The sequence below is a fragment of the Tetrao urogallus genome, assembly GCF_951394365.1.
Source record: "Tetrao urogallus genome assembly, chromosome: 9".
Classification (NCBI taxonomy): Eukaryota; Metazoa; Chordata; class Aves; order Galliformes; family Phasianidae; genus Tetrao; species Tetrao urogallus.
In genome coordinates, this window is record NC_136822.1 from 2,906,275 (window position 1) to 2,930,864 (window position 24,590).

At 39.5% G+C, this 24,590-nt stretch overlaps 1 protein-coding gene across 3 annotated transcripts in view; it reads left to right on the forward strand.

The window, feature by feature from the left end:
- ARMC8 (armadillo repeat containing 8) overlaps positions 1-24,590 on the forward strand; it is a gene marked incomplete at both ends in the record, with an annotated part of 61,914 nt that overhangs the window by 20,082 nt on the left and 17,242 nt on the right. Inside the window, 8 exons of one of the 3 annotated variants that reach the window (XM_079540024.1) lie at positions 7,255-7,397; positions 7,497-7,594; positions 9,355-9,447; positions 14,334-14,414; positions 17,012-17,087; positions 17,178-17,268; positions 21,241-21,301; positions 22,333-22,533. In XM_079540024.1, the coding sequence (XP_079396150.1) occupies positions 7,255-7,397; positions 7,497-7,594; positions 9,355-9,447; positions 14,334-14,414; positions 17,012-17,087; positions 17,178-17,268; positions 21,241-21,301; positions 22,333-22,533 (844 nt within the window). The remainder of the gene's footprint in view (positions 1-7,254; positions 7,398-7,496; positions 7,595-9,354; positions 9,448-14,333; positions 14,415-17,011; positions 17,088-17,177; positions 17,269-21,240; positions 21,302-22,332; positions 22,534-24,590) is intronic. The other 2 variants (XM_079540026.1, XM_079540025.1) reach the window with 2 other exon arrangements.

Sequence of the window (24,590 nt, forward strand, 5' to 3'; positions counted from 1 at the left end):
AATTATTGGCCGGTTAGGATTAGGCACAGCAGAATTGGGCCCAATACTATCTCAAAATGGTTTTAGGCAGAAGTTATCTCAATCACCTTTCAAAGTATGCAGTGATCCATGGATCCAGTATTAAATTTTGGTGAAGAAGTAACAGAGCAGTAATGGATGAGGAGTTGCCATGTATTGGTTTGACATTACTTTTTCCTCAGTTCACGCTGGGCAGCAAACAATTTTCATGGCACTCTAAGGCCAGGTTACCAGATAAATATATCAGTTCAGCAGTAATTTGTTTGTTTTGTTTTGTTTTTTTTTCCAGGTTCTAATTAAAGTAGCAGCATGAACAAGGTTTTTGCTGTTGATGTTAGAAAGGCCTGTAGAGTGGATCGTTGATCCAGTCTTGGAGCAGGGATGGTGACTAAAGGATTTGTCAAGATCCCTTGCAGTTCTGTTTCCCATCTATTGACTGCTGACTGTGCAGAAGTCGCATGGCATTCAGATGAGCTGCAGGACCTCTGCTGGTGGAGCTGATGAGAGGTGAACCAGCTACCAGCTGGACACATCTGTTGAAATGATTCAGTTCTCTGGTATGGTACCAGCTTTCTTTCAAGATCTCAGGCACAGTGTTTGGACATGGTGTTACTCGGTCTGTCATGCCCATTAGTTACTTCATGGACATCCTTGCCAGGGTAGAGCACAGTTGTTTGCTGATGGCTTGTTCTCTAGTTGGCAGCGCTTTGTATGGCGTTTTCTGTGTTATGTACCTCACTTGTTGGGAATCTGTGCCCAAACCTAGTGCTTTGTGGGTTTGGGTGAAGGAGCTTCATCCTCCCCTGCCCTAGAGTGTGAAAGGGGTGGAGAAGAAGCCCTGAAGGGGCTGGTGCTCTTGTGCCTGCTTTTGTCTTCAGGACAAGTCAGGAGACAGGGCCTGCCTATGTAATTATACATCTCTATGAAGAGTAACCCTCACTATGAGGGTCGTGTGTGATCGGAATGAGCTGTTCTACTAACTGTACTGTGGAGTATGTGTGAGTTAAGGCAAGCATTCATGGTCAGCAGGATTGTATTAGAGCTGGTTTTGTTTAAAATCTTGTCAGCCTCTCTTGGAGGTGTCTTTTGTAGTAACAAAAAGGACATTGTAAGTATGAGTTGTACTTCTAACGGCATCCTTTAAGTTGTGATTTTTGATTTGAATTTTATGTTACAGTTTTTCTTTTCTTTTTAAATCATGCAAAATTAGCCTTGTGATGTCTCATGGGAACTGTTCCGAAGGAGCTGTGAGCACCATTTCTGTAAAACTGTTCAAAACCTGTTCTTGACATTCTTTCTGAATGAAGGCTGGGTGATGGCAAATGGAGTGGGAATATGGTTTAGCCATTTTGTGTACAACAAAGAATTCAAAAATACAGATGGAGAGACAACAAACCTTGCTTCCTGTTATGAAAAAGTGAATCACTCTGCATTGCTTTAACATGAAGTAGCAAGAGTTATTTTTACATGAAACTGATCATTAGGGTGAGAAGAAATTAAATCCAGTCCTTAAGGAAAAACGTATTTCGTATAAGGATAACTTACTGTAGACTTCACACAACTCAGTAGGTATTATGGCTTTCCAACATTGGATTTAGTGGGCAATGAAAATCAATTTGGTTGGATATTAAGGTAACTTATGTGGGGAAAAAAATCATGTAATATTATTGTAAGCGAAGGTATTTAAACAAAACAAGAAGTTACAGGAGCTTTAAGCTGAAGCTTCTTCCTAAAGGAAAAACTTTTTTGCAGCTTACTTCCCCACTGCTTGCAGCATTGTAATACGTAGCCCTGTAGAAGAATATTTTCCTCTGTAATCCGTGTTAGTTGTTTGTGTTACTAAAATAATACTTCACCAGAAATGGTCTAGAGATGATAAATAGTCATTTGGATCTCAAGGTAGAAAGTACTGTAACTTGAGCAGTTGCCCTGCTAATGGGATTCAGTGAAGTGCTGGAAGTGTTCTATCAGGTACTAACAGCTGAGTTTCACCGTCTCCCTCCCAGGTTTAAGAACTCCAGAGAGTGACAACTTATGAGTGGGGCAGAATGTCAGAGTAAATTTGCCACCTTTGTAGCCAGCTGTATGAGGTCTGTGTTGGAGCACACTGGTGAGGTCCCAGTCACACACAGGTATCTTTCAGCGCTGTGGTGCAACACACCCATCTCAGTGAGCTTCAAAAGAAAGGAAAATCTTCCTTGCTCAGCTGCTATAGGCCCCATTTATTCAGTAGCTACGTTCTTTGAAAGTTCTCTGCTTCATGTCTAGAGTATTGCCTGGTTATCCTGGATGAATCCCTGTCAGTTGTTCACAATAGGTCATGCTTCCAGCTGCCCTTTTTTGTGGTTTCCAGGCATAATTGTTCATGGAGCTCATTGAAGTATTCTTCTGGATGGATTTAATGTCCTATCTCATTTAGTTACAATTGCCTGGATACCTTCCTTAAGGGATCGCTGGCTGAAGAGCGAGTCAACAACAGCATTCCCCCTATTTTCCTGTTTCAGAATCTCCCTTGCTTTGGGCATCTCTGAAGCTCTTGAGCTCTACAGATGTGAGTTGTGATGGTTCTGGCAGAGCCTTGTTCCAGTATCCTCCATGTTCCATGGGACATGCTGCTACTGCTGCAGCTGTTCCTAGTAAGCCTCATGCTAGCACTGGTAGCTGGAGATAAGAACCCTAGTAATTTCTTTTTTTACTAAATCTCCAAAACCCAAATTGTAACGTTCCCTTTTCTCCCCGTGTGAACATGCTATTTTTCTACCTCTTTATCTTTTTAATCTCTCTATATATGGTAGCAGTATATTGCAAACATCTTTGCTGAACTTGCCCATTCCAGACACTGGAAACAACAAACTGCTCCAGAATTATGTTTCTCATGACCGTAAAGGGATGTCATTTAAATTTGTAATTTGCAGTGTGACAAGGTGTCAGTTTGCTCTTTAAAAAATAAAAAAAAAAATTAAAAAAGGCAATAGGGAATATTATTACGAGGATCTTTAGTTCTGTGGAAAACCCAAGAAGAAAGCCAAGCATGTTTCAAAGACATAGAAAAGGATGTTATTAATATTTCAAAAACTTTCTGTATGAAAAATCTGTATTTAAATGTTCATCTGTACTAATTACAAAGCTTAGTTAAGAACTTCTATTTTAAATATGCAGACCATATATTGTAGTCAGTGTGTTTCATTTTCCCTCCTTTGCATTAACATAGCTGTAACATCTGCTCTAAGCATGGGCTGTTAATGGGAAGGAAAACAGCAATTACTTCTTTTGGAAGTGAACAGCCTTCAGAATTGAAGGTGCTTTTGGATTTTGTGAAACCTCCTTCAGGAAAAAAAAAGCAAACTTGAAAGTAAATGTTTCTGAACAGGGCTGATCGTTTCTGGATTCAAGGAATAGTTCATTTATCAAAGCCCTTAAAAGCCTCAGGATGTTATCAATATGACATGCATCTCAGAACATTTCTACAGGACATGGTTACTGAACATAGAAAGAAATACATTTGCATTTTTAAATTGAGATCTAGGTTTCATGCAAGCTATTTTACCACCCCCACTGCCCCCAGAAAGTTACTGACATTATCTAATTAGCAGCTAGGTGCATTTCCACCAGCTGTTACACCAGAGGAGTACAGCTGTGTTTTAGAGTCATAGAATCACCAAGGTTGGAAAAGGCCTCTGAGACCATCCAGTCCAACCAGTCTTGTTCAATGGCTTCTCGTTGTGAGAACATAATCAACAAAAAGATGGGTTTTTATATTCTTGTCTATTATTTTTTTTTTCCCAATAATAAAACCGCTTCAGATGATTACAAAATGAAACATGGCATATCTCCAAGTTAGCAGTGGTCTGTGAGTGTGCAAGCTCAGGTCCTGCTCTGGAGCTGGAGGAGCTGCTGGCTCGCTGTCATTGCCCCAGCTCTGCTATGCCTCTCCCACTGCAGTCCATAAAAACCAACCCTGCATACAGCATGCTGCAGAAACGTTTGCCTGAGGTATGGCTGTGGGTTTGGGGAGGATGCTGTCTGTGGTTCCCGTGCCGGAAGTTTTTTTGTTTGTTTCACAGCACATTTGTTCTGTATGTGCTGAATTAAAGTGAAATTAAAATGTATCTCAGTGCAGCCTGGGCTGTAAGCGAGCCGGCCGGGTCTTGGGGTTCCGACAGTGAGGAGTTCTGATGCTTGTGCACCTGAAAGAAGGAGCAAATTGAGTGAGCATCATGACAGCAGGACGAATGAAGTGCCTTAATTCTTGATAAAATTACGCTGAATCATTTTAAAAAATTGCATTTTACAATTATTTTAAAAGCTGCTTAAACCTGGAGCTGAATCATTTTGGCAACGGACTTTGCTTTTCGTTCTCTCCTCCCTGTGCTGAGATGGAAGAGTATACATCCTCTGTTGCTGATTTCTCCTCTTGGCTGTCAGTGTGTTTTCTAAATGCCCAACAATTTGAAGTCACATCTTTCCGTTTGCTTTTTAAATCGTACCAATAAAAGAAGTTGATGTCAAACTTGTCAGGAAATGCCCCCACAAGTTGCATCATTTCCAGCAGTGTGGTTACAAATAGAATGCTGATTTTGAAAACTGCTGCAACGTGTTTGCAAAGTGCATGGGTACCACAGTGAGTTCATTCATCTGGTCTGCTCGAGGCAATTCCTGTGAATTAAGGGTTTTTATTTTGTGATTTGAGAATATCCGAGTTAGAACAGTCAGTGGGATTGCAGTGTCCATATGGGACTGTAATGTTCAAGGAAAGCCTCACATCTCTTCAGGGGTAAATTTTAGCGAAGATGATTCAGTGAATTTGTATTTTACCAAAACAGCCTGCTGTTTGCTGTCAGTTCTTACCTGATCTAGGAGGTGAAGTACTGGTACAAGGTTATGCTGTCTCTTTAGGATTGGAAGTGAAATGTTACAATCTCATATAACATTACTTATGTTTTACTTCTTTTGTACTGTTTCAGTAGCAGCAATCATCTTTACCTTGAACTCAGTGCAGCTGACACATTGAAGAGGACACTACCAGAATTGGTAGCTTTAGAATATTTCTTTGTCTTAAGGATTTCTGGGGGACTTGTTGGTTCTTTTTCCAGAAGCCTGTCGGATAGGTACAGTTGGTTTGAGTTTGCCCAAGTGATGAGTGAGGTGTGCTTTGTGGAACAAATGATAACCTCAGCCTTTTTTACGTCCTGCATTCCATCAGCACTAAAGAGATGGGGCAGATCAGCCCCACTGAGCCACCTGCAACCGGAGTGCTTCAGGAAAGGTGGCTGCCAACTGCTGCTTGTAAGACACCAGAGGGATTTTATAGAGGATAACAAGTGTGCCATACTGAATGGATACAAATAAGAAATAGATTTATACAAGAAGTTCCTAAACATCAGGAGCAAGTAACCTTCCCAATACTACAGCAGCAACAACAGACCTGCTCGTCTTTATGCATGTTACATTTGTGGACAGAGAAGATTGCAAAAGCAGAAGTGATTCTGGAATTCTGTGCTGCTCTGAATTTGTGTCTGTTCTGTTCTCAATCTGGCTGTTTGGATCTGAAAGAATTGGAAAGGAGAGAAGGTATCTGTGCTGCTAGGCTCATTTCCATCACACATGTTCATTTTGGTGCGAAGGAAGGCACTTCATCCACCCTTTTTATGTTGTGGAGCTTTTTTCACCACTGGATCAGCTACATCTGACAAAGCATATGCTTGTGCTTTGGGTGATGCTGGAGTACCTTGGCTTTCTGGTTAGTGTCTGACCTGTGTTTACAGCAAGGCAGATTTCCTTTTCTGGCAAATCTGCTTGTTTTTCATTCGATGAGTTGTGAGGGAGAACTGGAGGATTGCTTTGTCGTTCTCCAGGAGCTGGTTATGTGATCTGCTTCCTGGCAGAGGTGGAATTGTCCACAATAAATGTCCAACTTCTAGCTGTGGAAGAGACCTTTGATGTCATGAAAGGACCTCTCTTCCTTTAATAAGCTGTAATTCTGTCTGTTGGCCTTTTATTTTTAGTTACAAACTTAAGGAGCAATTTGTCCCTTATGTAAATGGCAAACATGTGAGATGTGTGCTGAAACTATTCTTCTGTGTTTCTGCCCCTAATCGCCCCTTTCCTGTCCTGTGTTCCTAAATTGCATTTAGCTGCTGTGTTTCTGGCTAATTCTTTACTTGCCTTCCATTTAGGAAGGCAGCTTTGGGATTGGGGGTGGGGGGTTCTTTAGGCATCTGTTGATCTGAGTAGCTACTTCTTGCTCCTACAGCAGTGGGATTGTGCTGACTTGTGGCCCCTCTTCTCTCGGAGGAGGCTTCAGTATATTGCAAGCTTTTAGAGAAGACCCCTTCAAACGAGACAGAATTGTGCATTGCTATCTCTAGAAAAGCAACCGTGTATCTTGCATGTACAGAGAGAATTGTATCTCTGTGTGCGAGCCATCTTGCCTGTTCTAGTTGTGCTGAGAATTGTAGAGGGAACCCTTAGTTAAATGGTTCTCAAGTTAATAAACAGTGTCAATCTTGGAGATTATCTTTTGTGCCAACGTGAGGCAGGAATCTGGTTGCTCTCTGTCTTTTCACGACTCAAATTTAAAGTGAAAGTGTTTGGTGAGCTCTGCCTGTGATTCAGGTACTACCAACGTCATCTAAAAGAGTAATAGAAAGACCTCCTAGGAGTCTTGATTCTTTAAAGAAACTGTGGTGATTGAGACCCAAAGATGTGCGTTCTTTGTGTTCATATGTGATAATTTCTTGGTGTTCAAAACTCACATTGCTCCCAGTGCCCACAGAATTATCTTGCAACTGCAACCTGGAAGAAGTCACTGCCAAAGGCAGCAGCCATCCTGACAGTGGTAGCCATGTCCCTAGGTTAGTAGTGGCTAACAGTGGAGAGATGTATGAGGCTCCCTTTCCCACTGACGTCAAACAGCAGACTCATTTCCTTTAATTGAAATTTGGGATCCTTGGTAACCTGAAACGCATTATCCCAGTTCATCATCAGTACAGTGACATTATATTTTTAGAAGAAGCAGTGAGGTCTTTGCACCATAGCAGCAACTAAAACCTGTGTAGGAACATACGGTGTAAAAGTACTCTTAACACAGAAATGCTCATTTTACTCTTTAGTTTGGATTCCGTCCTTCAGTTAATGGCCTTATCCTCTTTGTATTGTAGGATTCATATTACTTTTTACCTGACTTGCCAGTTGTGTTCCATTTGAATTTTGTTCTAAAAATAATTCTGTTTGCAGGTTGCTATATTTGCTTCAGCAAGAAAGCTCCAGCACAGAACTGAGAACAGAATGTGCAGTGGTCTTGGGAAGCCTTGCAATGGGCACAGAGAATAATGTCAAATCCCTACTAGACTGCCATATTATCCCAGCCTTATTGCAAGGTACTCTTCGTTCGTTGTAAATTAATGACTAATTCTTAGTAGTTGTTTGAGCATTCGAATAAGCAAATGAAACTGAGTTAGTTTTTTCTTTATTTCTAGGATTACTGTCACCAGATTTGAAGTTTATAGAAGCTTGCCTACGGTGTCTCCGTACCATATTCATCAGTCCTGTAACTCCAGAGGATCTCCTATACACAGTAAGTTGTAAGCAGAGTATTCTGTCCTTTTAATCGTAATGCTGTTCGGTGTGTTAAAGTCTGTAGAGATGAGACTGCCTAAGATTAATGGAAAATGATAAGAATCTGTTTTAATGGGTCAAGTGTGCTAAACCACAGAGGAATTCTAGGGGTGTCAGTCTGTTTTGTTTTAATTTGAGGAAGGAGACACTTAAACGTTCTGGGGATCTGTTAGGACTACTGAAGATTTCAGCATATTTTTCTTGTGAGCAAGGTTAGCCCATTAGATGTTTCTGGTTTCTCATGGAACTTGGCTTTGTGGCCTGTGTCCTAAAGCCAGTTACTGCAGGCTCACTTTGTTAAGGAGAATCAGGTGGATGCTTGATGATGGTTATGACCATTAGTGCAATACTTGAGGATTTAGTGTCTGATATCACCCCTCAACCAAACCAACTGCTCCCAGGCCTTTTGGACTCTGCAGTTGAGAAGCAATCAGTGTTTGTATATATGCCATATAGAAAGGCAGATCAGATGCAACTACTTTAAACCAGTCCTTAATAATACTGCTTGGAATAGTTTGTCCTTTGCTTTTCCTATGCATATAAGCATGCCGTAAGCATGGATATATGTCTGGTGTATCTGCAAGAATTCCAGTTCCTAGTAAGTAATTTTTTCTGTCAGACCCTGAAATGGCAAATGAGTCTGTGCTGTGTTGATCGCTTCCAGTTATTAAGAAACAAACAATTGAAACAGAAGTTGCTTTTGTTCTCAGTATACTTTATTTGCTCCACCTTTTTGCCTTCTGTTGTGGTGAAAAAGGATGGGCTGTTGGAAGCAAAATTTTCTGAAGTTGACCTGCTAAATTCACAGTTTCTATACGTATACATCTTGAAAATAAAGGTGAATACTGCAAAACTTTGTTAATCCCAAATGTGGATAATATTAGAAGAGTCTTCAACGTATTTATTTTGCTCATATAGAAAAGTACTGCTGGAAATTTTCCAAGTAATTAGAAAATGAAAGCTCAGAAAAAGCTCTTATAGCAATTGGGTTGTTGTTACTTTCATCACTGTAAAAGTAGCTAATGAGCACGAAGACTTTGCTCTAATTTTAACCCACTTCTTCCCCACAAAGAGTGTTGCAATTCATCGATTGCTCTCCTGCAGATAGAACAGATCTGATTTACTTGTGTATGGTCAACTTATACTGTATGTTCTTTGGACAAGAAGAATCGTTCGGTTCTTTCATCTCCTTTGTTAGGCACCCTTTATCTCATGGAGTTGATTCAGGTTTCTGCCTTTCCAAATTAAAATGGAGAACTTCAATAAGAACTTCAAGTTTAATGATTTTCTTTTGCTTGATGTACTTGGAGTTCTCTGGCATTGGTGTAACGCTGTCTAAAACCAAGGGAAACGATTAAATGATTACTCTATACTAATCAGTCAGCCAGTGCCACAGAATTCCAGATTTGCAGTCAGGGTAGGTTTTTATCCTTCTTCCCCTTTTATTTATTTCTTGTTTGCTCGTGAAATAAAGACTCTGGAGGCAAAAGCAGAAAGTTTCATATCTAACATGCATTTGTGAGGATGTCTGAAGTATCTTCTATACTACTTCTATGGTCATGTTTTGTGTCTGCAAGTTTCAGTGGAACTGGAAACTCCAGTGGTTTATTCTGAAATACTTTCTGTTGGGAATATGGACTGAGGAATTGAGTACTCTTCTAAGTAACAAACTATGGTGAAATGGTCTTAATACCCTTTTTTTTTCTGACTTGCTTCCAGGATGCTACAGTTATCTCGCACCTCATGGCGCTGCTCAGTAGGTCTCGATATACACAAGAATACATATGTCAGATCTTCTCACACTGCTGCAAAGTAAGGAAGAGAATACATGTTCTCTATGAGACTTGCTGTGTTTCTAGCATATAAGAAACTGTGTAAGATACTTCCTGTTTTGGCAGGCACATTAGCACAATAGTGGCTCAACTGCTACTGTCCTAGATTTGCTATCACATACTATGGAGATAACTGATTTTTGAGATGTAAATATCTTTGGCTACTAAACTACATCACAGTCTAGGCAAATATCAGTCATCATTACCAACAGTGTAAGTATAGGAAAGTTTCATTTTTATTTCTCTGGAAATCTCAAGCTACATGTGAACTTCTCTTTCCAAAGGGCTTTCATCTTCTGTTGCACCAGCTGTTTTAAGCCAAAAGAAGGGTTTCCAAGAAGTACTGCAGATTGAGGGGAAGAATGCTCTTCTCAGTTGAGCTGTACCAGTTACAGGTTCATTCCTGTTGTTATAACGCAGTTCCCCTAATATAGGAATACATCCAATTTACCAACAACAGCTCCACCTCAGACACATTCTTGTTCTCATGCTGCTGTCTTCTAGTTTTAAGACACTCTCCTTGTCTGTGTCTTTCCCTAGTTTCCCCACACAACATTTTTAAAAGATTGTTGTTTCTTTTGGTAGTTACTGTACCTGATGGGTATGTAGTGACTGTCTCAGTTCAGTGTAGAAAATAAAAATTATTTAGCATCTATCCTTTATAGCTACAGTTTATAACTAAAGACATTAGACTGTATTTATCTGCTGGACTGACAAATAAAATTCTTGAATTGAGAAGTATTTACCTCCAAAAATATGTCTTGTAATTTAGAAATGAGTCTTCTGGAACTGTAAATTATTTCTTTGTTTGTCTCTACCTTGGCATGTACATTCATCCAATTCAATTTCTTCTGTTATGTGAAACTGGAGACCGTAAAGTGATTTAAAAATTGAACTCAGCTGCTAATATGTTTAGAAATGTTGAAAGCAAGCACAGATAAAATCCTACACTGGACTATATAAGCTCAGATCTGTAATTAATATTGAAAAACAAATTTAGTGTTTTAAGAAAAATGCACCAGTGCCAAACCATTCTGCTATGGGAAGATTTCATGTGAGGTGTTTTGGTTGTTTCTGACTTGACCTGATGGGAGCTAGGAACAAGTGAGTTGTACCTGTCTAATGACACAGGCATCTCCAGTTTAAATAGCCCTTGAAAGTGTCCATCATAGTCAGAGTCACTTGAACGGCTGAAGGATCAGGCCGTGCTGGCACATGGGGGAAATAGCACAGGTCTGACTGTATGTGGAGGTGCAGGAGTCTGTTGATCCAGGTGGAACTCAGCTCAGCGGCAGAAGCCTTGCTGGCTGAGTGCAAAGTGCTGAGTAATGTCAGGTAACTAACCCAACCTGAACACACTTGTCATCTTTTTCCACATAAGCAGCTTCCTTTTAACTCTGTGATCTGCTGACTTCCATCTCAAACATACAGTTAACCAAACAGCAGCCCAGTCACGTAATAAGAGGAGAATAACAAAGCTCTTATGAACTTGTGCTGTTTTCAGCACCACTCCAAACAACAAGTCCTGCTCAGCTCAAACAAAGCTTGGACCAAATGCTTTGAAAAATGCCAAGGTTTTGAAAAGAAAAAAGTGGCATTGTAAACAGAGAGAAACCGAAATGCACAATAAAAGCAGAGTGGTAGGGATGAAGGATGGGGCCTATATTTGCAGAATAAATACCTTGCTGCGTAGCAAAGAGAAATATTTGTAATTGAAAAAAACTGATAATTAGAAATGTTAAACTGATCAAGAGCTCATTTCTTTCTTGTTCTGGCTAATGCCACTCTTGGGCACACTCTAAAATGCCCCTTTCATTCTTACTTTGATTAATTCTTGGATTTCCTATCTGGGAAATAAGATGAAAAATCACTTGCTGTGTTCTGATGTGATAAAATACATCTAGTGCAGGGCAGCAGAATTTGCAGGGGATTTTCTGATTTATGTGGAAAGTACTTTCTTATTAAAAAGTGTTAAATACTTCTGAAAGTCTCAGTATTCAGAACATTTTAAAATGAAGTTTTCATCTCCTACCCTAAAAAAAACATGACCAAGAGCCTTATGTTAGTTTTTTTCCTGGGTAAATGAGTTAGTGTAAGGTTTATAATTCAGGTTAGCTTTAGCATATTAGTATAAGTATCAGTGTTTATAATTTTTTCCTTCTATTAACAGATACACACAAAATGTTGACATATTTAAACAATGTAATTAAATGATGATGTATCACAGCTCCTGTCCTCCTTGTTTCTACATACTCTTCTCTGCTTAGATCTTGTGCTCTGTTCTCTCTTCCTGTTCAGAGAGTTGCATTTGGTTGAGCTGCTCGGTTTCCTTCTTTCTTACCTGCTCAAATTTCACTGGAAAAGCTCAGACCTGTTCTCCTCAGCTAGGAAATCCTTGATTCAGACAACAACAGCAGTATGCTAGGAACCTGCTTCAAGTTCCTGCTTGTGTTGCTTTTCACTGCATTTTTGGAGTTAAAATTGAGCAGTGCAGTGTGTTGACTCTGGAGAAGAGCCATCCTAAGCCAAGGACAGTGTTGGTTTACAGGGGGAAATGATGCAGTTTTCAGCATGCATAGCTACGACTATAGTCAAAACCAAGTAAACTGAAATTGGATTGTGTTCAAAGCATGCTAAAATGCAAATCAAAACTTACTTTTAAAGGTCCTCTCTATCACAGTCGATTTGTTTCCAGAGAAAGTAGCATTTACTATTTTAATAGTCAAATTAGAAAGATATGGTATGCATTTGGAAAGAAGCAGTTGTATAAATAGTTTGAAAAGATAGTGTTGGAAAATTATTTTTGAATGTGGTGGTATCTCTGTATGAGTAATACATTCACCACTGGTTGAAAATTAAACTCTCGTGTCCCGGAGAGATCCAGGATAAAACCTGTAATCAGGGCAGTTTCCTCCTAAGCCCCTTCTGAGAATGTTTTCTTATGTGATCCTAGGCCTGGTGCTGGATCCCTGGACCAAGATACATTTGCATTTCCATATCTGCTTCTAAAATCTCATTATGGAATGAGTTGTTAGACTGTTCTATCCTACTGCTTTCTTGAAAATCAGAATTTTGATAGAAAATAATGCAAGAGAAGTTATTTGTCTCTGAAATATTGCATCTCTCAAGCACATTTGGGGAAAAAAGATCCTAGAATAGAATGGCTTGGGTTGCAAGGAACCTTCAACATCATCTAGTTCCAACTCTGCTGAAAGGGGGTTTCAGATCCCTGAAGTAGAACTGGCAACTCTGATAGGGTACCCAGAGAAAAACAAAGCCAAAAGGCCCTGCCATTAAGCTGTTGTCTGAGATGCTTAGAATTAGAAAGGAAGGGTATACTGTAACCTGAAGATTTCACCTGTGTGTTTGAAGCTGTGTCTGTTTCAGTTATAACTCAGCCTGTGTGTGCATTGGACAAGCAGAATTGGTGTGTGCAAACACAACACGTACATCTAATCTGTACATCAACTTCTGCAGCTATCAGTACGGAGTTTGACATCTGCATCTCATTGAAAAAATCACTAATGCCCATGAATTGCTGGAACAATCTAGGTCAATATGATTTTTTTAACTTCTAAGTTCATTCATATTTTTCACATATTTCAATATCTGTTCTTCAGCTTCAACACTGGCATAGCTGCGGCTTTAAATCATTGCCTCAGCCACTTCTGTGTGCCAATGTAAGTTGTTTTCCTCCTTCAACCATGCTATTTTGATTGTATTTTTTTTTATAGAAAGCTCTTGGTGGCAGTAGCAGCTGAAGCATCTCTTAAAGCACCAGATATGTTGCATCTAAAAGTAATTCTCATGCTGTTTTTCTTAGAGTAAGGGATGTTCCAAAAATGTTCTTTTGAGTATAAAAAGAATCTGATTTCAGCTGAATCTCAAATGTGGAAAGGAAGTGTCACTTATGCTTACTAGGGTGTGTGGATATGCCCATAAACTCAGCTGGGTTTGAACAAAAAATTGAGTGAAGATCCTTGCTTCATTTGCAGAGTAGTCAAGAAAATGTATCAAGGTGTGATTAACGGTGTGACATTCCAAAAGGTGAATCCCAATTGTGCCCGTGTTTAATGCAGTGGCCAGAGTCATGACTCTACTTCTGAAGAGGTGTTTGCAAGTCTCCCAGGAGACTGCTGGGAGTTGCAGGCCTCTTGGGCATTTCTTGCTTTGTTTGACCTCATTGAGTCTCATCATGCTACAGAATTTCCGATCCCTTTCTACTGCAGAATTCAGTATTTGTGTTTAATTCCAAATGCTTTTTAAATTGAAAGGAAAATATTGATCTATTGGCCATTGTTGACGTGGGTCTTGAAGTCAAGAAATGGGTGATGGCAGTCTAAATTTATGGCTGAGTGTGTTTGAAACTAAAATAATCTGTAGGAGGAAATTGTGAATCAGTTCCCAAAGCACTTTCACATTTTATCTGGAAACATTTTTACACTTAATTCTGTTTCTTCTGAGGTTAGAGTTGTTGAAAATGTTTAATATTACCCTTTAGAAAGACATCAGTGACTGGCAGTGACTGGGGATCTTCTATGCAATTTGTGAAGAAAATCAGGAGCTTTCTATTCTTTCCAATATGAAAAATAGAAACATAAGCAGTCTGTCCATGTTTCTTCATTTATGGGAAATAATTTTATTTCCTGATGAAGTAAAGCATGAAAATGATTATCAGAGAAGGACAAATGCTGTAAAGTAAGAATCAGGCTTCTTTCTTGTAAAAATAAGTCGATCTGCCAACTGATTACAAAATCCATGCTAGGAAACCTACCTTTGAATACTAAAATAATAATAATTGAGGTAATAGTAATCTTTCACATGTTCCTTAAATAAATACATTTCGTATTATGTTTTCCTTTCTAGGGTCCAGACCACCAGACAATCTTGTTTAACCATGGAGCAGTTCAGAATATCGCACATCTGTTAGTTTCCACCTCCTACAAAGTAAGAGATTAAAATTATCCAGTGGTTTATGTAAGTTTATGAAAGGGATCCCAATGGTCATGATAAAAGCTATGTATGCATATATGAACTTGAACTGTTACTGTGTGTAATGTCTATTTCTAGAATAACAATCTGTCATGTGGGTTTCTATCAAAATGAAACCTGTTATTTTGGAACGCTCTGTAAACCTAGGGCATCATTACTGAAGGCAGATCTAGGATCAGTTGATCTGAAGGGCCGTCACTTGGCAAGCATAAGAAAAAGAAATCAAAATAAGACTGGTCAAATTTGCTGAACGTTAAAGGAGAAAAAGCAATTAAGCAGAAGAAAAGCAAAGATGACCTGTTCTAAAGAGAAGACACACTCCTTAAAATACAAGCTTGGAATCTGTGGAAGTGGCCAGCTACCAGTGTTTTGTGCTCATTGAGTCTAACAAGTCTTGTCTCCATCCTTTTTTATGCTTTCAAGAGTCCATCCTGGGCTGTGTGAAAATGTCACTGCTGTTTCATTTTATAAATCCTGTTTGAAGTATGGTCTTTTCACTATTTTGTTACTGGGACTGACAGCTGTGCTTTCTGTCTTTCTGTATTAAGTTTTCACCACAATCAGGCAACTTTTGCTTGTTTTTTTTTCATCAACTGAAGTTTTTCAGACTGTTGTAAGGTGAATTTTCCAAGTCGTGCAACAGTTTGAACCATTCCTATTTTTTTGAAATAAAGAAATGGGAGCTGGGTGAGATTTTTCAGTTGCTTTTTCAGTGTAACTGATGTTTTTCAGGAATTCAAGCCATTTCATTCTCATACTTATTTCTGTAGTTGTTTAATATTTATCCAAGTAAAGGAGAGCAAAACAGGAAAAGAAAGTATTCAAAAACGTTGTATATTTTCAGTACTTGGAGTAGAGGCTTACAATTTACCACAAGTGATTTAGCTGATAGGATCAACCAATAGACACAGGAAACCCTCAGGATGGGCTTTCAGTTCCTTTGCCAATAGTTTGTGTAGCTCTGCCAAGATAACTGACTGGTAATTTTTGAATAAACTCTTTTGCTTTGGTACAGAAATCATCCCTTAGGCAGTCAGTGGTGTGAGCATCTTCCCCATTTATTGACAGGGAGCGATGAGTGGGATGCACACTGTGAGGTGCCTAACACAAAGGGTCTGTAGCTTTTACAGGCAGTACAAGTGACTTTTTCAAGACCATAGTTGCGTGTTTTTTCCGAATTCTGGCATCTGTTTCTCAATAACTGCTGAATTAATTGTTTTTAAGTAGACAAAGCTAGCAAAGAAAGCAGCCATCACAGTAATTTTAAAATCTTAGTACAGCAGTATTACATAGAATAATTAATTTCCACATAGACGTCACTTGTTCTCATTAAAACGCTGCTGTCCCCACCTCCAAGGTCTGCTGCTCCCTCTTGAATCCAACTCTTCAGCTGGGTTTGACTCTTCTCAGTGCTTTTTGATATACAATCTCTGCTTCCTGTTGCTTTGAAGCACACACTGTATTTATCAAATCATCTGTTAAGTAAACAGAAGTGTTGTCAAATAAGGCTTTTGTTTTGAAGCCACGTATCCATTTCTGCTCTCCGTTACTCCTGACTTAAGGCTTCGCTGCTATTGATTGTGTCTTACCTTGGCTGTAATGAGATATAATATGAATGCACAGAATTTTGCTAGTCTTTGCTGTTGTTGTCTACCTTCAGAATTCCATGTTTCTAGGACTCTTTGAGGAAGATAGAATGAACCTAAACCTAACTTGCAGCAGTCACAAATGCTTCCTTCAGAGACACGGATTTTTACCTTGCTTTTTTGTTTTATTGTCACACTGAGGAAGTTGCAACAAAAGCATAGAAACACACTGGCAAAATTTACATATATAGAACTGTAGAGAATGAACTCAAAAGACTGTGTGAACAAATTAAATTCTTTATATGGGATGACAACGATGATAATTTTCCTTGCCTCAGTAAAGAGGTTATAAGAAAGTCATAGGCTAACTTGACTAGGCAACCTGTGAAGGTTTGATGAACCAAAATTTAGTTTCAGATTTCAGGTTACCCAAGGAGTTTGTAGAGTGTGCAGGTGATAACTGAAGTTATGTAATAGCAGTAAAACTTATGGTATATTTTTGTTTTAAGATTAGTTTAAAGTCAATTCAACAGGATGATCTCTTCAGAACTTTTATTAAATTCACCTTTAAAAACTACTGATGTGGTGGCATGTGTTTCCAATTCCCTTGGGTACTTGGGAATCCTGAAAAAAGTACTGGATTTATGATACATCTGTTTTTTGTTGTTGTTTGCACGTTTGTGAGAAACCACGAATCAAACTTGTGTTTCTGAATGTCTGCTTCCCACATGCCAGGCCTTGCTTGTGGCTTTGGAAATAGTTCACCACGTGTACTGGAATGGTAATTCAAGCAGGGAGATCAGAGGAGTTAAACTGTGAATTAGATGTTTTATCTGCTTTTTATCCACCTAAGTTTCTTACTGATTATACAGGATTATTTCTGCTACCTTGTACATCAGTACAGTCCAATATTTCTTTTAAGTTAGCATTTACGTTTATGCTTTATTTATTGTTTTTTTTACACAGGTTCGAATGCAAGCCTTGAAATGCTTCTCCGTTTTAGCCTTTGAAAACCCACAGGTATCAATGACTCTAGTAAATGGTAAGTATAATGCAACTGTTGCTTGTTTGACACGTGCTGTATTGACTGATTGAATTAATATTACTTTGAGTTCTCTTTCATTGCTTACAGTGTCGGTTGATGGAGAACTGTTACCACAAATCTTTGTGAAGATGTTACAAAGGGACAAACCTATTGAAATGCAGCTCACATCAGCCAAATGGTAATTTGCATCAGGAATTGGAATGCAATAGTGTGCAGTTTAATATTTCTTAACTTTTGGGTTTTTTTCCTCACTGCAAGTAAGGGAACTAAAACTTTAGGTAGGAATAATCCTAGATGTTCTTTGCATTACATAGATGCTTGAAATACTGTTATCACCTAATAATCTTTACAGTGTAGCTTTTGTTTTTATTGAGCCTAAACAGGAAAAAAAAAACCACCTCTGTTTTCTTCAGTTGAACTGCAGTTTTCACAAATGGCTTGAATTTGACAACAAGTTTTACGTTAGATAGGTTATGGTCAATAGCGTGTCCTTACAAAGCATAACACTGAAATGGAATCGTGTACTGCAAGATGATGTCCCTGTTACACCACTGTCCAGAGCGTTCTCTTTGGAGACTGTGGCTGTGGTATATTGAGAACAATGTGCCCTCCCCTAAAATAAGAAGAGAGCAAAGCTTGGCGTTCTCTCAAGTGATCTAATTAAATATAGATTAGTTTTTAAACTTCATATGTTCATGCAGCAGAATTAGTTATTAATTTATCTTACATCAACCTTTCCCTTTTGACATGGGCAGATTTCTGTATGTTTGTGTACGTAATGTCTTTGTACCTTGTGACAAAACGTGACCAAGTTCTGTAACATGAACACTAGGGTTTCTCACTCCGTAAGCTGGGAACTAACTCTGCTTAAGACCCTTTTCACTCCACTGTGTTGATGAGATGGAATAAATGACTTCAAGTGGTTAAAGAGATTTGTCACTATGAACTACTAAAATTAAACATGATTTGAGAGTTTGGTCATTGATGATTTGATTTAATTTAATTCCTTCCATTTACAGCTATTCTAAATTTTGGTGGCTTATCTTTGGCCTGCGGCAATGAGTTTTCTGGTTCTATTCACCAAAATAATTTTACTGACACTTGTCAGTGCAAAGTCTTGAGTTTCTGGAGGAGGAAGAAGGAAGGGAAGTAGGTAGGATGGTCTCTTGTCATTTTGCCAGGTTGTGGCAACTTAACCCACTCATGAAAGCAGTTATAAATAAGTGTACGTTTGGGGAGGATTGTTTTGGGAAGGTAATCCCACTCTGTGTGGGAGGTTGGACTGGGGGTTTCCCATATTCCCTTGTAACAAATCTGGTTTTCTTCAAGCACTGAAGGAGGGCAAGGTAAATTAACTGCCTTGTAGAAGTCTGTTGTGAATGATTTGTGTTTCTTTGGCAATTCAGAGAAAACAGAATTAGGGTTAAAAAATTAAGTATGAGAACTGAATTTTTTTTAACTGATCTCAAGATATGAGAGCATTGATTAGTTATGAAGGCACATTGCAGTTAAAAATCTATTCTGTCTTTGGACAGTCTCCTTGTTCTAGGATGAATGCTCTCAGATGTGTTGGTATTCTTTATTAATCTGCTTTGGTTTGGAGGGATTTGGCTGGAGAATCTCTCATTTTTGGCTCAAATGGACTTCTGAAAGCAAAGAAGAAAAAGAGTGCAATGAAAAGCAAAGAAGAGCTATAAGCAAGAGGGAAACAAACCAGTGTCTTGTGCTTCAAGAGTGGTCTTCTAATTAGTCTGTGGGCAGCCTTCTTTCCTAGGGCATTCAAGGCCTCAGTTTGATGACAGTGTAGAGGCTTAAAAAAATCTATTGGCTTTTCTTCTCTAAGTCCATTCCCTGTTTGTATCCCTTAAAGTAAGTTGTATCTCCCTTCATTTCGGCTAGGCTGGAGTAGTAGGTGAAATTGTAACAGGTCCTCTGTTCTTCTGGTTCTAAATTAAGACTTCACTTTTGATATGCCAGCTTTTGTTAATTTATGTGGGATTCTTCTCTGGTTTATTGGTGGAGTCCTTAGAACGCAGAAGTAGAGCTATTCTTGTGAATTTCTGAAGCCTTTTGCTAAATTAGGTTTTAATTTTTTTAAATTAGGTTTTAATTTTGCTAAATTAAATTTTAACCTGTATTGGTGTACAGGGGTATCTTAGGCAGCTTCCTTTGCTTTTCAACTATTGAAGTAGACCTGGAGTAATTTGCACCTATAAGGAGAACAGTAAGCTTTTCTACTGAAATTAGCGTAGCTGCTGCCATCTAAGCCAAGCTTATTTTACCTGAAGTACTTTAGCTTACGTTGTGTTGGAAGTTGAACCAGTTTGTCCTGCAAACAGTATGTTAACAGGAATTAATGGCAGCTGCAAGACTAGTGTTCTTCTCCTGATTGTTCGGACATGAATATTAGCATTTCCAGCTGTAAGATACAAAGATTGAATAGAAAAGTTTATAAAATAATCTGTGTGCTGTCAAGTCATATATTTTTAACTTCTGAGACGTGATAGCTCATCATCAATGCACTTTTATTCATGGCTGTCATTGGTAGGCATTTGGAACGGGTTCAGTGATGTTATTAAAGATGTGGGAACTCTGGGTACTTCTAAAAATCGTAGGAATGCAGTGAAACATGGTATTATTAAGGTTGGCATGTTATTACTAGGCCATTGTGATTGACCCTATACTCAGTTCCAACCAGCCCAACAGAGAATTGAAATGTTGCTTTTAAATCACCTTCAGCGAATTGCAGTTATTTTTTTTTAACCTCCCAGTTGTGACATGCTAAAAGCCAGTTACAGTGGCTTAGTTTGAAAGCTAAAACAAGATGCTTGACTACTCCTGCACTGGGGCACTGAGTCTCCTAGAGCCTATTGCCAAGCTTGAATGTTTCTGCAGATGACACCAGGCTGGCAGGAAGTATCGATCTGCATGGGGGTAGGGAGGCCCTACAGAGTGATCTGGACAGGCTGGATATCTGGGCTGAGGCCAATGGAATGAAGTTCTGCAGGACCAACTGCTGGGTCCTGCACTTCGGCCACAACAACCCCAGGCAGTGCTGTGGGCTGGGTGCCTGGAGGGCTGTGTAAAGGAAGAGGACCTGGGGGTGTTGGTTGATGCTTGGCTGAACACGAGCAGCAGTGTGCCCAGGTGGCCAAGAAGGCCAGTGGCATCCTGACTTGTATCAGAAACAGTGCAGCCAGCAGGAGCAGGGAGGTGATCATCCCCCTGTACTCTGCTCTGGTGAGGCTGCACCTCAAGTGCTGTGTTCAGTTTTGAGCCCCTCACTGCAGTAAGGCATTGAGGCCCTGGAACGTGTTTACAGAAGGGCAGCACAATACTTCTGAGGAGCATCTGAGGGAATGGGGATGAGTTTGTCTGGAGGAGGCTTAGGGGTGACCTTATCGCTCTGCAGCTACCGGAAGGGATGTTGTGGTGAGGTGGGGGTGGCCTCTTCTCTCGTGTGTCATCTCACTAGTGATAGAACTGAGAGAATGGCCTCAAGTTGCAAGGGGAGATTCAGGTTGGACATTAGGAAATACTGCTTCCCTGAAAGAGTGACTGGGCACCGGAATGGGCTGCCTAGGGAGGAGTCACTGAGCCTGGAGGCATTCAAGAAATGCTTGAATGTTGTACTGAGGGATGTGGTTTAGTGGGAAATATTGGTGACGGGTGGACGGTTGGACTGGGTGATCTTGGAGGTCTTTTCCAACCTTGGTGATTCTATGACTTAAACTGTCAGGCTGTCAGCCTTCTGTTGACCCTCTCCTTACTGTTTCAAGTCCTTGCCTGTGCTGTGGGCAGCGTAGCACAGATCAGTGCGTATCGCTGTTTTATCACAATGGAGGTCGTTAACTTTGTTTTGTTAATGTAAGAGATTTGTGCATCAGTCAAGCCTCTTGGTTAATCCTTTTTTTGACCTGTGTGGTGTGTGTTGGTCAGCACTCCAGCAAGATGTTCTGCACTATAAATCTCGTTGTAAGTGTGCATATCGTAATGTGTTCATGTGCTCAACTCCATTAAGCTCAAATGTATGGAAATCGGCAGTACAGCAAAGGGGAATGCATTTCATTAGTGCATCTGGTTATTCTGCAGCATTTTAAGTGCTAAAAACCAATGATAAGTGTATTTATGTTTGGTTATGTTGTTACAGCCTTACTTCCATGTGCAGAGCTGGAGCAATACGGACTGATGACTCTTGCATCGTTCTTAAGGTGAGCTAGTTAGACAATTCTGTTTAAAACAGCATTTTTGTGAGGATCTATTCCTGCTTTTATTTGTCTAGTATAAAAAAGTAACATAAAATCTGTTAAATAGATGGTCTCAAAGCACCATGTTCTAATGATATTTATTAAAAAACAAACAACAAATTGTTCCCTAACTGCCTTTAAACAGTTATAGCCATATGGCTCTTCTAAGAATTTTTAAATAAAGAATCACACAAAATGTCCGTATCCAGCAATAAATATTCCAAAGTTTGATACACAGCAGCTTGAGGTTTGTAATGATATGAGTAACATGGAAACAACATTTCTACCTTGATCTCTGCTTGTGAACAAGGCACTGTTTTGTATTTCAGTAGCAAGTTTCAGAAGACTGTAGTCAGAATGCTTGCACAGTGTATAAAAGGAGCCCATCAAAATCAGACCATTTCTCACATTTCTCAGTAGTTTTGTAAATTTGTCTGAAGATCAGTGCTTCATCATTTGGTTCGAGCAGGGAGAGCTGTCGGCAGTGTGTCAGGAACTGGCCCTAAGTCCAGTGTTCTGGTAATTCTGGGGAAAGGGCAGTTTCTTTATACAGTGCTGCACTAAGAAAACATATTTCAGTGTTCATCAGAGTAGAGCACACATTTACACTTTTTGTTGGTGGGAATTTCGTATCTACCATTCAAGGTAATTACAGATGAAAGTCCACATGTTGGCAGAGTCAAATTTCCATCACTCCCATCTTTTTAAGCAGATATCCAAAATGAGATTCATTCCAGGATCACCAGTGTCAGTAGCAACATCTGATCTAAACATAAGACTCTTTTTCACTGCATGAGAACTTGGTTGAAAGTAGCCTAATGCATACTCAGTAATGCCTGAACAATTTCTCTGTAGTCTTTAAAGTTGTTTTTGTCTGAAGGTACCTGTCTAAATAACATTACTGAGAATTGCTCTAGAATAGCTGTTTGAGTTTCTTTATGAATGTAGCCGTTCCAAACAGTGTGTTTTATTTTTATTCTTTTTAAACTCATCAGACTCTGCCATGTTTGGTTCGAATGTGTAGCAAGGAGAGACTGCTGGAGGAGCGAGTAGAAGGAGCAGAAACTCTGGCCTATTTGATTGAAACAGATGTGGAGCTCCAAAGAATTGCCAGCATTACTGACCACCTCATTGTCATGCTTGCTGATTACTTCAAGTATCCCAGCTCAGTGAGTGCAATCACTGATATCAAAAGGGTATGTTCCCCTTCTGAATATTTGAAGAACAGTAACAAATGGGCTCAAGATGTTTCTTTATTCTATTTAACTCAGCCTTATGTCTGAGTTTGTCAATTGAAAGGTTGCCAGAGGTCCGGCCATGACCCTAATGCATGTAGTCCTCAAGCCTTTGCTCATTAGCTGCTTTTTCTGGAGCCTGTAATATCCAAACAAAGAACTCTGTGTATATTTGGGCTCTGCATCTTGTAAGAAGGATGCTGCTGTTCTTTGTGGAAAACAGGAAGGTGGTTTCTAGATAGTTTAACACAGCTTCTTCATAAGAGTTTAGTGACATTTTCCAAGTATAGCAATGAAGTACCAGACTGGGGCATCTGTCATGTTGCTCACGTGCTGAGTTTACAAGGCTTACCTTCAGGAACCACTGCATTTCATCTTCATAAGAGATAATAGTGCATGTGAAGTGGATGGTTTGAATTCATAGGTGAAGTTGTGGAAAATGTCAAGTTCAGAGATCTTTTCTGTTAAGCAGAAAAGCCTGGATGTCCTGTATATCACTTCACATTATCTCCAAGTGTTATCTGCACTTGCAAGAGGTTGGATAAACAGTGATCCAATATACCTTGGAGGCTTATTTTCATAGGTATTTTAGGAGCTGTTCCATTCCCAGCTTTGTGTACACTTACCAAAGCACTGGTAGATCAGTCAATCTCAGAAGCAGAATTGTTCTTGATATTCCTTGTTGGGAAGTATCATTTGTCAACTCCCTTTTTCTCTCATTCAGTCTTTAGAAAGTACCCCAAAGAACTGGATTACAGAGCCTTTGTTTTTCTTTGAAACTGTCCCAAGAAGTAGACACACCTCTCAGGCTTTCAGGGGATTGAATTGATTCTGAATATACAGCTGCTTTGAAGTAGATGTAAAAATGCAAATTAAGCATTAAAAAAACCTGTTGGTTGCACCTTGGATTTAAATAAGCAGAAGGAAGATTAGCATTTGACTGGGGAGCAATGAGCATTGGCAGTAGCATCAAAAACATGGCAAAGGTTCTGAATGTGAGTGATTACAGATATTATGGCAGTGCTTGAAGTGTTCAGAAAGTCTGTAAAAGTAGTCATCTGGAAGGGCAGGGTGCTTATTTGGAGGAGAAGGAAAAAATGCTTTGAATTACACCCCAAAAGGTAAAAACTAGATAAGTGTGGACTTTGCAGAACAGGTTACTTATCGTTGTTAAAATATTTAAAATAGACGTAATACATTGTGCTCTAATGATGTATTTGTACCAGGGGAAACTATTCATATGGCTTAATTTTTTACAGTTCTTTTATACCAGTAACTTGTTGCTTAATACTGACATTTTTCTGGCATTTTGAGTAGACTTAAAATTTTGCTTTGTTATGGGGAACCTTTTGGTACAGAGTTTGGAAGGGTGTCAATCATAGAGCAGCTCTGGATGGAAAGGACATGAAGGGTTTGTCTAGTTGGCTATTGAAAACTGCTAACAATGGTGATTAAACAACTTCTCACTGCAATCAGTTCCAAAGTTCCCCAGGTGAATAGTTTTTTTTTTTCACATCAGTTAGAACTTCACCTGTTTCAATCTGATTATTGTCTCTCCTCTTTCTGTGCACCTCTATAAAGTATCCAGCTTCATGTTCTTTGTATTCTTCTTGAGGTGAAGGCTGCTCTTATGTCTCTGCCCAGCCTTCTCTTCTCCTGGCTGAGAACCAGTGTTCTCCATCTGCCCATCCAGGTCTGCTCTCCCAAAGTCAAGACTTTGTATGTACTCTTCATCTTGCCTTGCTCACACATTGCAGGAGCTTGGATGCCACTATTATCCCTACAGCTAATGTTTTGCCACTTGATTATCATACCTCAGCACAGACACCATGTGTCCCATGGTGCATCATCCTGATTCACCTGTCCAGCACCTGTGTTGTTACCTTCCTGAAACATCTAGACAGCACTTTGATGTGTTGCCTTTACAACAGGAACTGGCAGTTAACGCTCTCCTGAAGCTCTAGGTCCTGTGGTTTAGGGGTAGGCTTCAGTTCTGTCGATAAAACTTTTGATTCTGT